The sequence below is a fragment of the Diadema antillarum genome, unplaced genomic scaffold (genome assembly GCF_040938485.1).
Source record: "Diadema antillarum isolate AM-2024a unplaced genomic scaffold, OU_Dant_1.0 seq00003219_RagTag, whole genome shotgun sequence".
Taxonomy (NCBI): domain Eukaryota; kingdom Metazoa; phylum Echinodermata; class Echinoidea; order Diadematoida; family Diadematidae; genus Diadema; species Diadema antillarum.
In genome coordinates, this window is record NW_027273804.1 from 67,287 (window position 1) to 82,918 (window position 15,632).

General features: G+C 38.3%; 1 protein-coding gene across 1 annotated transcript in view; it reads left to right on the forward strand.

The window, feature by feature from the left end:
• The first annotated feature begins 1,026 nt into the window (after positions 1-1,026).
• LOC139715258 (large ribosomal subunit protein uL3m-like) overlaps positions 1,027-15,632 on the forward strand; it is a 92,266-nt gene continuing 77,660 nt past the window's right edge. The window contains exon 1 of the mRNA XM_071626840.1: positions 1,027-1,078. Within this exon, the coding sequence (XP_071482941.1) occupies positions 1,041-1,078 (38 nt within the window). The 5' untranslated portion in view covers positions 1,027-1,040. The remainder of the gene's footprint in view (positions 1,079-15,632) is intronic.

Consider the following 15,632-nt stretch of genomic DNA (forward strand, 5'->3'; position numbering starts at 1 on the left):
CCTCGTGAAGTGTGCCTCAATAATGAGAAGTCTATGCACATCGAGACACACAGGTGGCCGCATTATGCTCATTAATGCGTGACGCGTCTTTTTGTCCTTTTTGGTGACGTTTTCTCCTTACACGCTTGACGATGTAAAAGGTAGGCGCGGCATGGATTTTCACCGACAGTGAGGAACAAAACCTAGACACTGTGAGTATCCATGAACATGTGCCAGATTGTTCGAAATGTGGGGGAAAATGTTTATTTTTCGTATACTCGCGTCACAAAGAAAATTGTAGTCAGTAAATCACATACATAGGTGGTAATGGGATATTAAGCGGCGATCGGTATGGGAGGTAGTCTTGGCTTCGTCTCCTTTTCCTTGGTGCGATAAACCAAGAGAGGACGCAGATTTTCTGATTGCGATAATCGTGAGACGGGGCGCGATTTTTTTTTCCGTAACCCTAACGCGTCGAAATTGCCCATTGTGTCACTTGAGCAAAGACTATCAGTGTACAAGTTGGTTTTTGTACGCATGTGAGTGGACTTCGCAGTTAGGCGTTGAGTTCGTACTGTTACACAGTATATAGAGTACCATTGGCATGGTCGTCTGCTAACCACAGAATCAGATTACTAGTACAATGTGAGAATGGGACACCGTCCTTCAAGCAGAAACATAACAACGGGTTTGTGTATGGGTATGTGTATGGGCGTGTGTCGAGTGTTTGTGTGTGTGTGTGTGTGTGCGTGTGTGATCTAGGGGTTATAAAGTGAAGGAAATGTGAAGTTCATGTGGTAATTTCATCAGGACAACGAACGTCTGAGCAGGGAGGTATGAAGGAATCTTTGTATAAAGGGATTGTATAGGGTGAATGAAGTATGAAGTGTGGTAATTTATGCAAATTCTAAAGATTCGCAGCAGACACTGTACAATGTACGTGCGTGAGGTCATGAATATGCATTTTCGATGGTACTGCACTGTCGATCCTCGCTACTTGCTCATTTTCAGACTGAAATATGGCTTTCCGAGGGTGCATGTGTGGAAGAGAGGCAGTAACGATGTCGATGAACATCTGGAGGCGATTGGACGAATTCAGGTAGGCTAGGCCTACACATTATGCCTCTACCTGTTGTTTTATTTTAGGCAGAGGCAATCTAGGCGTAGAAACTATGTAGATACTGTTTTAGAGCTTCAGTCCTTGGGTCCTTGCTGGTGCAGTGTACAGTAACTCACTGTGCACATGTACAGGCCTGTCGCTGTACACAAGTGTCACGACAACACGCCGTGTTGAAGCACAGCGTCTGGTCGAGTGTAGCCCGACCAGACGCTGTTACGCTATGCGAAAACGCTATGCGAAAACACACTGTGTATAGTTAGGTCGAGTGCAGCAGCGTAGCCCGACCAGACTCCATCGTGCCGTGGTGAGCTGGGTCGGGAGCTGTGAGGGTTTATACATAACAATAATACAAAACCGATACCAATTGATTTATTGCAGTATAAGAATCTCAGAACATTTTTTTTTTTTTTGGTCACAAGGTCTACACCTTTTCTCGCTTTGAGAGGGTGTAACCTAAGACTTAAAGGAACTCTGCAGTACTGGTTGAGGTGAAGATTCAACTTGTATCGTTTTGCGAGATATGTAGAAACCACTCTTTGAAATGTTAAAGAACATTCAATTCTAAGGGGAATCAAAAGTTTATTATTTGTATCTCAGAAGATTTTTTTTTTTTTTTTTTTTTGTCACAAGGTCTACACCTTTTCTCGCTTTGAGAGGGTGTAACCTAAGACTTAAAGGAACTCTGCAGTACTGGTTGAGGTGAAGATTCAACTTGTATCGTTTTGCGAGATATGTAGAAACCACTCTTTGAAATGTTAAAGAACATTCAATTCTAAGGGGAATCAAAAGTTTATTTGATGAAAATCAGTTTTTAAATGTCTAAAATATCTAAAAACAAGGTAAAACAAAGAGATTTTAATAAAAGGTATGCACCTGTCACCTTTATTGGGATCGCTTCTTTCAAGCAATTTCTAGGTCAATTTTCATCAAATCAACGTTGAATCCTTCTTGAAATTACATTCTCTTTCATATTTCTTTAGAGGTTTCTATACCTAAATCCTCCCCTCAACCAGTACTGTACATTCCCTTAAATTCTTACCTTGTCCAGCGGCTTGGCGATCGTCACAGTAAGACCACCGACACGGATAAGGTTGGGAGGTAACGGTCTGGGGAAGTCCGAAGACGCATCCATGCTTACTAAGAACAGGTCTTGTTCAGAGATGGCATAAAATGGGTGAACTGAAGAACGAAGTCCAACTTTTTTCTCCATCCGTCGGTAAGATGGAACCATAGATGTTTCGATATATACACGCAAGAATGATGCATGCAAAACATTAATTATTCTTTCACGGAAGGTCATTTCGGGCGAGTATGCACTCATAAGTTCCGGATTAATGGCAAAGTTGAAGCCAGACCCGGCTGCTTGTAGAAAGCCACTCCAAGGTGGCCCTGGTGATATCAACACCATAGTGATATTTCCAGCTGTGTCTCTGTTTTGGTCCAACATTGCCGTAATGTGCATGCCGCACATCCAAGAGTAGTCAGTGACGATAGCATCCATGGAGGCCAGTCTCTCCATCAGTGCTTTGTTGGAAATAATTGAACCGCAATCGTCTACCATTTGATCTAATAGCAAGTCAATCATTTTCATGAATTGGCCAAGAATCCACGTCTCAAAGGCGATGTTGTTGAGTCTGTCAAAATTTCTCTTCGCGATGTCAGGGGAAACAGTGTGATTGAAGATTTCGAAGGAAAACATAGAATACCTTGGGTCCACAGCCCGATGACCGTAGGCCTTGCCGACCAGGAAAGTCACATTATGGCCCCGGTTGACAAGGCTGCGACCTATGGCAGAAGCTGCCATGAAGTGGCTCCCCTCGCCGTAAACTGCATTTATCAGGATGTTAGCCGCGTAGCCATTCTTTGTCTGGATCAATGACCCAAACAGCATCAGCACAATCAAGGACAAGTCTAAATGGAAACTCATCTTTACTCCCAGCAATAGATTGTGAGAAATCGTGCCTATCCCTGCCGCGAAGGAGGAAGCTAACCTCGTGAAGTGTGCCTCAATAATGAGAAGTCTATGCACATCGAGACACACAGGTGGCCGCATTATGCTCATTAATGCGTGACGCGTCTTTTTGTCCTTTTTGGTGACGTTTTCTCCTTACACGCTTGACGATGTAAAAGGTAGGCGCGGCATGGATTTTCACCGACAGTGAGGAACAAAACCTAGACACTGTGAGTATCCATGAACATGTGCCAGATTGTTCGAAATGTGGGGGAAAATGTTTATTTTTCGTATACTCGCGTCACAAAGAAAATTGTAGTCAGTAAATCACATACATAGGTGGTAATGGGATATTAAGCGGCGATCGGTATGGGAGGTAGTCTTGGCTTCGTCTCCTTTTCCTTGGTGCGATAAACCAAGAGAGGACGCAGATTTTCTGATTGCGATAATCGTGAGACGGGGCGCGATTTTTTTTTCCGTAACCCTAACGCGTCGAAATTGCCCATTGTGTCACTTGAGCAAAGACTATCAGTGTACAAGTTGGTTTTTGTACGCATGTGTGTGGAGTTCGCAGTTAGGCGTTGAGTTCGTACTGTTACACAGTATATAGAGTACCATTGGCATGGTCGTCTGCTAACCACAGAATCAGATTACTAGTACAATGTGAGAATGGGACACCGTCCTTCAAGCAGAAACATAACAACGGGTTTGTGTATGGGTATGTGTATGGGCGTGTGTCGAGTGTTTGTGTGTGTGTGTGTGTGCATGTGTGTGCGTTGTGTGTGCGTGTGTGTGTTTCCACTTCACATGTCATCGCCATCGCGTTCGGCTTTGCCTTAGGTGGTATTTTTGTAGTTTTGTTAGCCGTCTGCTGACACTTTTCCTGTGTCTCGCGAGACTTGCGTTACTAGGATGCATGCAAACTCGACGTCGTCTTCAATATCTTGCAAAAAGTAAGTTGGAAATCTAATTGAAGCTTGGAATAAATCATAATCAAAGTACAAGTGTATTATATATACGTAGCGACACGTAGCGGTATGTAGGTTAGTGAAGCAACCTTCTTTGTCAAATTTGTAATCTGCTATTCACATGTAGATTAACGTCGTATATCTGTTCATTTTACTCATGTTTGTATTCCCATACATGTATACACTATAATCTTGTATATCTTTTGTGTCATGTGTAATCTTTGAGTATATCGTATTCACTGGTTTGTTATATTGTTATTTATACTCTTTGTTTGCTACTCTCATACCCCGAGAGGAGGTCGGAAGAGTCAATTATATTCACAAAATTCACAAATATTTATACATCTGCAGCGATTGCTATTGCTAAAGGGTGTGTACAGTTCTGGTCGAGGTGTAGATTTAGCTTTTAACATTTTGCGAGATATTCAGAAACCACTCCATGAGATGTCAAAGAGCATGCAGTGCTATGGATAAGGGGTATCAAAAGTTTATTAGATGAAAATCGGTTTTGAAATGGCTGAGATATCCAAAAACAATGTGAAACAAAGAGATCCTAATAAAGTTGTTGCATGTCGCCTTTTATTATTAGCACTTTTTTTTTGATATCTTAGCCATTTGAAAACCAATTTTCATCAAATAAACGTTGAATCCTTCTTAGAGATTACATGCTCTTTCATATTTCATAAGAGGCTTTTCATTATCTCACTTAGGAATGTTCAAAACATGAATCCCTACCTCAACCAGCAGTCCCTTTAACATTGATCATGTTTATTAAGCCCCACAAAATCAGATTCGAAGAGGGCATTTGGTCTTGGGTAACATGGATGAACTCCTAGGTTAATTTGGGCTTATCCTCCAACTTCACAATGATACAGAAAGGCGTAGTAAATAGGCTCCTTTTTAGTTCAGGTTCATATATATCAACGTATATGATTACATTCTCATGCAATAACATCCATGATGAAGATGGGGGAGGGAAGAGAAACTGCGGGAGGGGGGGGGGGGGAGCTATAGTAATCATCGATTTTGATCGATGAAATCTCTCTATAAATGTTTTAATTTAATCAGCTTTAAAAAGGCATTTTGGATCGGCATTTAAAAATCAAAAGATGTGCTATTTCCATCAAAATCAATTCATTTTCCCAGTCCATACATGTGCAAAATTGCTCTAGTTATATCACGGTTTGAATGGCTCTATCAATAATTTTTTGATGTTCACTTTATCATTGCCAACCCTATAGTCCTTCTCATCACTTGCCATCGTCACCTCTATATACCATCACGACCATCATTGAAGGAAACCAAAACCCAAAAAGAAATGTGGATTGAGTGAAAGCAGCAACATTAGTAGAACACATGCAGTGAAAGTTTAAGGAAAATCGGGCAATCGATGCAAAAGTTATGAATTTTTTAATTTTGGATGTTGGAACCACTGGATGCATGACATCATGTGTGGGCAACAACATAAAGAAAATATAAAGAAAACAAACATGTTTCACTTTTCTTGAGTAATGGAAGAGCATTATTTTGATTAACCACTTTCAGAAAGTATATAGGGGGAATGATACCCTTAACATAAGTCAGTATCAATTAAGTTAATGGAATGTATAATTTTATTGATTTTTTTGGTGGAATTCTCTTCATATTTTCTTTACATTGTCGCCCATCATGGTCTCTAGTAGTCTCTTTATTCAGTGATTACAACACAAAAAATATAAAAACGAACAACTTTGCATCGATTGTCCGATTTTTCCTCAAACTTTCACTGATGTATAATGCTACTGTTGCTGCGTTCACTCAATCCATATTGGTCTCATGGGTTTTGGTTTCCTTTAATATCAACCAATCATCACTACCATCATTGCTTTTATTAGATTACCATGCACGACCATAAACATCATTACTATCATTTATTTTCACAACTGGATATCATCTTATCACCACGATTATCACTTGTATTACCATCGTATACATATAACCACAAGCAATATCTTCCACCACTATCAATATTTTTTTCCATGTCATCAATCCACCAACAACTTCACGAAATCTCTTTCAAAGTTCTCAGCATCATCATCATTATCATTAGTCTAAATAAGCATTGCAACTGGCAATATATTCATACTCGATCCCTCCCTTCAATGCGCACATAGCACTCGTAATTGAAATGATGAAGAGAAACGATTGAATATTAAAACACTGATTTGTTGGATTGTTTGTTTGTTTGTAAGAACACTAGCCGCATTCACACGTACAAAATAGCTGGTTACCGAACGCACTCCAAAACTCGAGAGTTCTTGTTATACTCGCAACTTTTTATAAACTTCATGATCGATATATTATAGAAACAAACACCAGGCTTTAACTGGTATCAGATTCCCAGGTGGGTTCATGACTTTAAATGTGTATAAACCATTTGTTGTCGACTGACACCCAAAAAGGGAAGCCATGCGTGATTTGTTGTCTCGAAGTCGTGCAGTATCGTACACATAGAGCTGTGATAGAAGTTTGTATATGAAGTTTATCAATATCAGCATATAGCCATATGTTAACTATGTGTGAGAGAGAGAGAGAAAAAAAAAATCAAACCCACAGCTCCGATTCTCAAGTAAAACACATTGGTATAGAAGAGATTTGAAACGATCGTTTTATAATGTGTTATTTGGCACAAAATTTCACTTATTTTTAATAATATTAATCGATAACCAAATTAAAATCAATTTGCCCGATATTCAGCCAAATTTAAGATCTTTTCATTAAGTTGGAGCAACGAGCATTAGTTCAGAGTCACAGAGGCTACTTTCGAGTTTTTATGAAATACATTCATAGGAAACTGATAACTATAAGTTTGAACGATGATAGCACCCAAAATATCATGGTTACAGTTCGTTATTGAGAAGGTTCGCTATTCAGAAGGCTTTTTATTCCGAAGTTTCGTTATTCCAAAGATTCGTTATTCCAAAGGTTCGTTATTCCGAAGTTTCGTTTTCCGAAGGTTCGTTAATCCGAAACTGAAACAAAGCTCGTTATTTCGAAGGTTCGTAACGGACCCTATTTCATTGTCGGATCAATGAACCTTCGGAATAACGAACCCTATTTTATTTTCGGATTAGCGAACCTTCGAAATAACGAACCCTATTTCATTTTCGAATAAACGAGCCATCTGAAAGCGAACCATATTTTTTTCGGATAAACGAACCTTCAGAATAACTAACCTGCGGAATATCGCCACAAATGTTCGGAATAACATACCCTTTTTGATTTTCGGATTAACGAACCTTCGGAATAACGAATATCCGAAACACACAAATTCCCTATATACTTAGAGGTTTGTTAACCCTAAATTCAAGAAAGGTTCGTTAATCCGAACATTTGTGACGTTATTCCGAAGGTTCGTTAGTCCAAAAATAAAATAGGGTTCGCTATTCCAAAAGGTCGTTTATTCAAAAATGAAAAAGGGTTCGTTATTCCGAGATTCGTTAATCCCAAAAGTCAAACAGGGTTCTGGAATGGGTCATAAGACTTTTTTTGTTCAAAAGTTATCTGGTTATAAGTTACCTTCGGAATAATTCGGATTAACGAACCTTCGGAAAACGAAACTTTGGAATAACGAACCGTCGGAATAACGAACCCTATTTCATTTTCGAATAAACGAGCCTTTGGAATAGAACCCCTATTTTATTTTCGGACTAACGAACCTTCGGAATGACGTCACAAATGTTCGGATTAACGAACCTTTCTTGAATTTAGGGTTAACAAACCTCTAAGTATAGGGAATTTGTGTTTCGGATATTCGTTATTCCGAAGGTTCGTTAATCCGAAAATCAAAAAGGGTATGTTAATCCGAACATTTGTGGCGTTATTCCGCAGGTTAGTTATTCCGAAGGTTCGTTTATCCGAAAAAAAAATAGGGTTCGCTTTCTGAAGGCTCGTTTATTCGAAAATGAAAGAGGGTTCGTTATTCCGAAGGTTCGCTAATCCGAAAATAAAATAGGGTTCGTTATTCCGAATACGAACCTTCGAAGTAACGAGCTTTGTTTCAGTTTCGGATTAACGAACCTTCGGAAAACGGAACTTCGGAATAACGAACCTTCTGAATAAAGAGCCTTCGGAATAACGAATCTTTGGAATAACGAACCTTCGGAATAAAGAACCTTCTGAATAACGAACCTTCGGAATAACGAATATCCGAAACACACAAATTCCCTATATACTTAGAGGTTTGTTAACCCTAAATTCAAGAAAGGTTCGTTAATCCGAACATTTGTGACGTTATTCCGAAGGTTCGTTAGTCCGAAAATAAAATAGGGTTCGCTATAAAAGGTCGTTTATTCGAAAATGAAATAGGATTCGTTATTCCGAGATTCGTTAATCCCAAAATCGAACAAAGTTCTGGAACGGGTCAGAAGACTTTTTTTGAACGTTCCTAAAACGTTTTTAAACGTTCTAGAGGGTTTTCAAAAGTTATCTGGATGTCTATAATGTCCAAACGTTTTTCTGTCGGTCCTTAAAACTTTAGAAAGTTTTTTTAGTGTTATCTTACCGTTTAAAACAACGTTTTTATAACGTCCAATTGAAACGTTTAAATACGTCGAAAACCTTCCACAAGAAGACGTTCTGAAAAAGTTTTGACAAAGTGTTCAAATAACGAACTTGGAATGTTTCAAGAACGTTTAGAAAACGTCTTTGTGTTAGCTGGGTAAAGACGTAAAATTCAAGTCAGTTTTGAGACTCATTATTCACTTCATATTTACGACGTATTAGTGAAATAAAATTTACTTTGCTTTGCAACCTATTTACCACGTCATATTAATGACGTGACGTTAAATTTACGTCAGTTTTGCGACGTCTTTGTGACATCATATGATAAGGTCTAGGAATTATAGTTTTATAGAATTATATCAGTTTGCGACATATAAACTGTCGTCAGAACGACGACAATTTCACGTCAGTCAACTGTCACAAATAAGATTTTTTTTTTTGCTCAAATGGAAGACATAGAGAGACGTCATTATCTAGACTTTAGAAAGGCGTAATAACTGTCGTTTGTTGGCGGTAAATAAGCAAAGAAAACAGACGTTATTATAAGACGTCTCAAACTGACGTCAATAAGTCGTATTGTTGTTTGAACCCATATCTAAAAGACGTCATTTTGTGACGTCTTTCTGACGCCTGGTTGGTTATACGAAGACGTTGTAAAGATGTGTAGATTACTAATTTAAAGTCTTATAGACGAAAATAAACACAGATACTTGACATCATATAAACGTTTCAAACTGACGTGAACATGTCGTATTTTTCAAACTGACGTCAATATATGTCGTATTTTTGCTCAAGTGGAAGTTGTCCCAAAGATGTCATTGGTGGTCATTAGATTCGTCTAAATGACGTGTAAATCACAATTCTAAAGACAAGATTTACATCAGAATAACGTCACGAGCACGTCATCTACACGTTAATTCATGCCTTTTTGATGTATATTGGAAAAGAAAAAAAGGAAGATGTCTGAAAGACGCCTTTTTCACGAAAACTATGTAAACAAGGAAAATGGACGTGATTTTGACGTCATTTTTAGATCGTGGGCGGTTAAGGTCTAATAAAGCGCATGTGAGTACCTCAAAGTACAACCATGATACAAATCTGGGTCCTAGCTGACATTTGGACGTTTCTAAACGTTCTTGAAACGTTCCAAGTTCGTTATTTAGACGTTTTGTCAAAACGTTTTCAGAACATCATTTTTCTGGAAGATTTTCGACGTATTCAAAATGTTTCAATTGGACGTTATATAAACGTTTTTTAAAGGGACACAGTCCTCACGAAATTTAAAAAAATATGTTGTTATTAGTACCTCCATTGAACTACTTTTACCAAAAACAAACTTTAAAATCACCAAATAAGCTCGTACATTTTGGTTGAAAAAGTGTGACTCTGCATGGTGAATATGCTAATGAGCAAGTCTTGGCGGAGAGTCATACGTCGTCGATGCACAACTCTTCCCAGCCGTGTTCTGCTCGTTATCCGTACGCTCCCTAGTTTACCCGGATGCATGAAGACGTCGGTGGCTACTCCGACTCGTATTTGACATTGTTTCTACGTTGTGTGTGTGTGTGTGTGTGTGTGTGTGTGTGTGTGTTTGTGTGTGTGTGTGTATGTATTGTGTATCATATTCGCACGTGTGGACGGTACAACTAGATGATAGATCTACGGTAGATACGCGTACGCACCCCGTACGCGGTTTGCCCTTCGCACTTTTCCAGTCTCAAGCGCAGCTGAAGCCCTACCTGTCGCCGCTCATGCATGTTCTATAGTACGTACAGAGTGTACATATTTAATTGTAGGTAGAAACGATTCTACACAGGCCTGCTAGTACACTACAGGGGCGACCGCATTCAGCGTCGTCTGGTCAGGCTATCTTACATCGGTAGTTTTGCTCGAATCGTGCAGAAAATTTCCCAGGAAAATCCTTTTTTCCGTCCCAGACCAACAAAAGTATCGTGAAAGGTGAGCTGTATGGCTGGGAAATATCGGTACAACGATGCCGAACATAAGAAACTTAGGGCCTACAAAATCTCGAAATCGTGTTGTGACCTACCTGTGCCTGGACAATTTGTGAAGCGATGTTTTTACGTGGACCGGCAGGCTGTGGCCCTCGGTTATAAACCGAGAAAACTCCTGAAACCAGATGCAATCCTGACCATTTGCTCACATGAGTTAAAAAACAGAAACACCTCGAGCATCGACTTCGAAGAGAACCGAGGGAAAAAAGCGTAGAGAGGTAAGAAAAGTGGCTAGCTATGTTTAATTTACCGTGGGCCTGCAGCCGGGGTTGGACTGCAGTACAGTGCCACTGAGCTAGCTGCTGTCAGTGCCGACTGGACATGCACGGCAAAGTGGAGCGAAATCATATCCCTACGACCCCCTGTGTTTATCCTTCCCGGCTCACGTCATATTTTTTTTTTTCGAGGAAAGGCGATTATCTGACTACTTACAGAAATATTGAGATACAAACAATATTTTCTTAAGAATTCGACTTTCTCATGCACAGGTTATCTTCGGTTTGAATGCCAAAATTGACTGGACGGAGTCGAGTGTACTGTGTATTATGTATACATTGGTATGGTAAGGATTTGCGCGCGAGAGTGGTTTCTACGCTAAGAAGTATGCAACACGGACGGAAGCTAGAAAACGACCGTGCCTATTTGATGTCAAGTTCATGGTATATTTGGTTTAAAAATACATATAAATTTATGTTTACAATATTAATTTTTCGTAAATTATATATATCTAAGCTTGAAATATTTTGTTTGAAATTATAAAACCACAAACTTTCACATTATATGATAAAATTGCAACTAATCATTTGAACACTTAAATTGGTTTTTAGAGGCACGGCTGTCAACTTGGTGAGTAGGGCATGCACTACGTAGCATCTTTTTGCCGGCTCTTTCACGATCGCTTGCAGGAATTATTTTTCAAAAATCGCGTACGGAGACAATTTTTGATGTCCAAGCGTATAAATTGGTGAAAGTTTATATTTTTTACTCTTCTTAATTATCAGAACAGTGAAAATCTCAGGACTGCTTCCCTTTAAACGTTAAAATAACTAGAAACCTTTCTAATTCTTTAAGGACCGACAGAAAAACGTTTGTACGTTATAGACATCCAGATAACTTTTGAACAAAAAAAGTCTTATGACCCATTCCAGAACCCTGTTTGACTTTTGGATTAACGAACCTTCGGAATAACAAACCCTATTTCATTTTCGAATAAACGAGCCTTTGGAATAGAACCCCTATTTTACTTTCGGACTAACGAACCTTCGGAATGACGTCACAAATGTTCGGATTAACGAACCTTTCTTGAATTTAGGGTTAACAAACCTCTAAGTATAGGGAATTTGTGTGTTTCGGATATTCGTTATTCCGAAGGTTTGTTAATCCGAAAATCAAAAAGGGTATGTTAATCCGAACATTTGTGGCGTTATTCCGCAGGTTAGTTATTCCAAAGGTTCGTTTATCCGCAAAAATAGGGTTCGCTTTCTGAAGGCTCGTTTATTCGAAAATGAAATAGGGTTCGTTATTCCGAAGGTTCGCCAATCCGAAAATAAAATAGGGTTCGTTATTCCGAAGGTTCATTGATCCGACAATGAAATACGGTCCATAACGAACCTTCGGAATAACGAACCTTTGGAAAACGAAACTTCGGAATAACGAATCTTCGGAATAAAGAACTTCGGAATAACGAATCTTTGGAATAACGAACCTTCGGAATAAAGAACCTTCTGTATAACGAACCTTCTCAATAACGAACTGTAACCATGATATTTTGGGTGCTATCATCGTTCAAACTTATAGCTTTCAGTTTCCTATGACTGTATTTCATATAAACTCGAAAGTAGCCTCTGTGACTCTGAACTAATGCTCGTTGCTCCAACTTAAAGGACAAGTCCACCTTCATATACATAAGGATTGAGAGAATGCAGCAATTATAGTAGAACACATCAGTGAAAGTTTGAGGAAAATTGGACAATCCGTTCTAAAGTTACGAATATATTAAGTATCTGCGCAGTCACTGCTGGGAGAGAAGACTACTACAGTGTATGATGTCACATGCGTACAACTATATAAGGAAAATAAAAAGAGAATTTCACAAAACTTTACTTTTTGAATAAAGTGCACATTTCTTCGACTTGCTATACTGACGTATGCTAAGGGTAATATTATTCCCCCTGCCTTCTTAAAGAGAGAAGTCGAGTGTTCTTTTGTTACGCGAGAAAAATGGAAACATGTTGAATTTTCTTTATTCTTTCGTTATATCGTTGTACTCATGTGACATCACAAGCTATAGTAGTCTTTTCGTCCAACCATGACTGAGCAGAAACTTCAAAAATTCATAACTTTTTAACGGATTGTCCGATTTTGCTCAAACTCTCACTCATGTGTTCTACTAATATTGCTGCATTCACTCAACCCACATGTCTATGAAGGTGAACTTGTCCTTTAATGAAAAGATCTTAAATTTGGCTGAATATCGGGCAAATTGATTTTAATTTGGTTATCGATTAATATTATTAAAAATAAGTGAAATTTTGTTGTGCCAAATAACACATTATAAAACGATCGTTTCGAATCTCTTCAACAAATGTGTTTTACTTGAGAATCGGAGCTGTGGGTTTGATTTTTTTCTCTCTCTCTCTCACATAGTAAACATATAGCTATGCTGATATTGATAAACTCCATATACTGGTAAACTTCTATCACAGCTCTATGTGTACGATACTGCACGACTTCGAGACAACAAATCACGCATGACTTCCCTTTTTGGGTGTCAGTCGACAACAAATGGTTTATACACATTTAAAGTCATGAACCCACCTGGGAATCTGATACCAGTTAAAGCCTGGTGTTTGTTTCTATAATATATCGATCATGAAGTTTATAAAAAGTTGCGAGTATAACAAGAACTCTCGAGTTTTGGAGTGCGCTCGGTAACCAGCTATTTTGTACGTGTGAATGCGGCTAGTGTTCTTACAAACAAACAAACAAACAAACAATCCAACAAATCAGTGTTTTAATATTCAATCGTTTCTCTTCATCATTTCAATTACGGGTGTTACAGGCCATGTGCGCATTGAAGGGAGGGATCGAGTATGAATATATTGCCAGTCGCAATGCTTATTTAGACTGATGATAATGATGATGATGCTGAAAACTTTGAAAGAGATTTCGTGAAGTTGTTGTTGATGGATTGATGACATGGAAAAAAGTATTGATAGTGGTGATATGTATACGATGGTAATACGAGTGATAATCGTGGTGATAAGATGATATCCAGTTGTGAAAATAAATGATAGTAATGATGTTTATGGTCGTGCATGGTAATCTTATAAAAGCAATGATGGTAGTGATGTTTGGTTGATATTAAAGGAAACCAAAACCCATGAGACCAATATGGATTGAGTGAACGCAGCAACATTAGCATTATACATCAGTGAAAGTTTGAGGAAAAATCGGACAATCGATGCAAAGTTTTTCGTTTTTATATTGTTTGTGTTGTAATCACTGAATAAAGAGACTACTAGAGACCATGATGGGCGACAATGTAAAGAAAATATGAAGAGAATTCCACCAAAAAAATCAATAAAATTATACATTCCATCAACTTAATTGATACTGACTTATGTTAAGGGTATCATTCCCCCTACTTTCTGAAAGTGGTTAATCAAAATATTGCTCTTCCATTACTCAAGAAAAGTGAAAACATGTTTGTTTTCTTTATATTTTCTTTATGTTGTTGCCCACACATGATGTCATGCATCCAGTGGTTCCAACATCCAAACTTTAAAAATTCATAACTTTTGCATCGATTGCCCGATTTTCCTTAAACTTTCACTGCATGTGTTCTAATAATGTTGCTGCTTTCACTCAATCCACATTTCTTTTTGGGTTTTGGTTTCCTTCAATGATGGTCGTGATGGTAGAGGTGACGATGGTGACGATGCAAACCGTGATACTAGAGCAATTTTGCACATGTATGGACTGGGAAAATGAATTGATTTTGATGGAAATAGCACATCTTTTGATTTTTAAATGCCGATCCAAAATGCCTTTTTAAAGCTGATTAAATTAAAATATTTATAGAGAGATTTCATCGATCAAAATCGATGATTACTAGCTCCCCCCCCCCCCCCCGCAGTTTCTCTTCCCTCCCCCATCTTCATCATGGATGTTATTGCATGAGAATGTAATCATATACGTTGATACATAATGAACCTGAACTAAAAAGGAGCCTATACTACGCCTTTCTGAATCATTGTGAAGTTGGAGGATAAACCCAAATTAACCTAGGAGTTCATCCATGTTACCCAAGACCAAATGCCCTCTTCGAATCTGATTTTGTGGGGCTTAATAAACATGATCAATGTTAAAGGGACTGTACAGTACTGGTTTAGGTAGGGATTCATGTTTTGAGTAATTTGAACATTCCTAAGTGAGATAATAAAAAGCCTCTTATGAAATATGAAAGAGCATGTAATCTCTAAGAAGGATTCAACGTTTATTTGATGAAAATTGGTTTTCAAATGGCTAAGATATCCACACAAAAAAGTGCTAATAATAAAAGGCGACATGTAACAACTTTATCAGGATCTCTTTGTTTCACCTTGTTTTGGATTTCTCAGCCATTTCAAAACCGATTTTCATCGAATAACTTTTGATACCCCTTATCCATAGCACTGCATGCTCTTTGACATCTCATGGAGTGGTTTCTGAATATCTCGCAAAATGTTAAAAGCTAAATCTACACCTCGACCAGAACTGTATACACCCTTTAACAATAGCAATCGCTGCAGATCTAAATATTTGTGAATTTTGTGAATTTTATTGACTCTTTCGACCTCCTCTCGGGGTATGAGAGTAGCAAACAAAGAGTATAAATAACAATATAACAAACCAGTGAATACAATACTCAAAGATTACACATGACACAAAAGATATACAAGACTATAGTGTATATGGGAATACAAACATGAGTAAAATGAACAGATATGCAGACGTTAATCTACATGTAAATAGCAGATTACAAATTTGACAAAGAAGGTTGCTTTACTAACCTA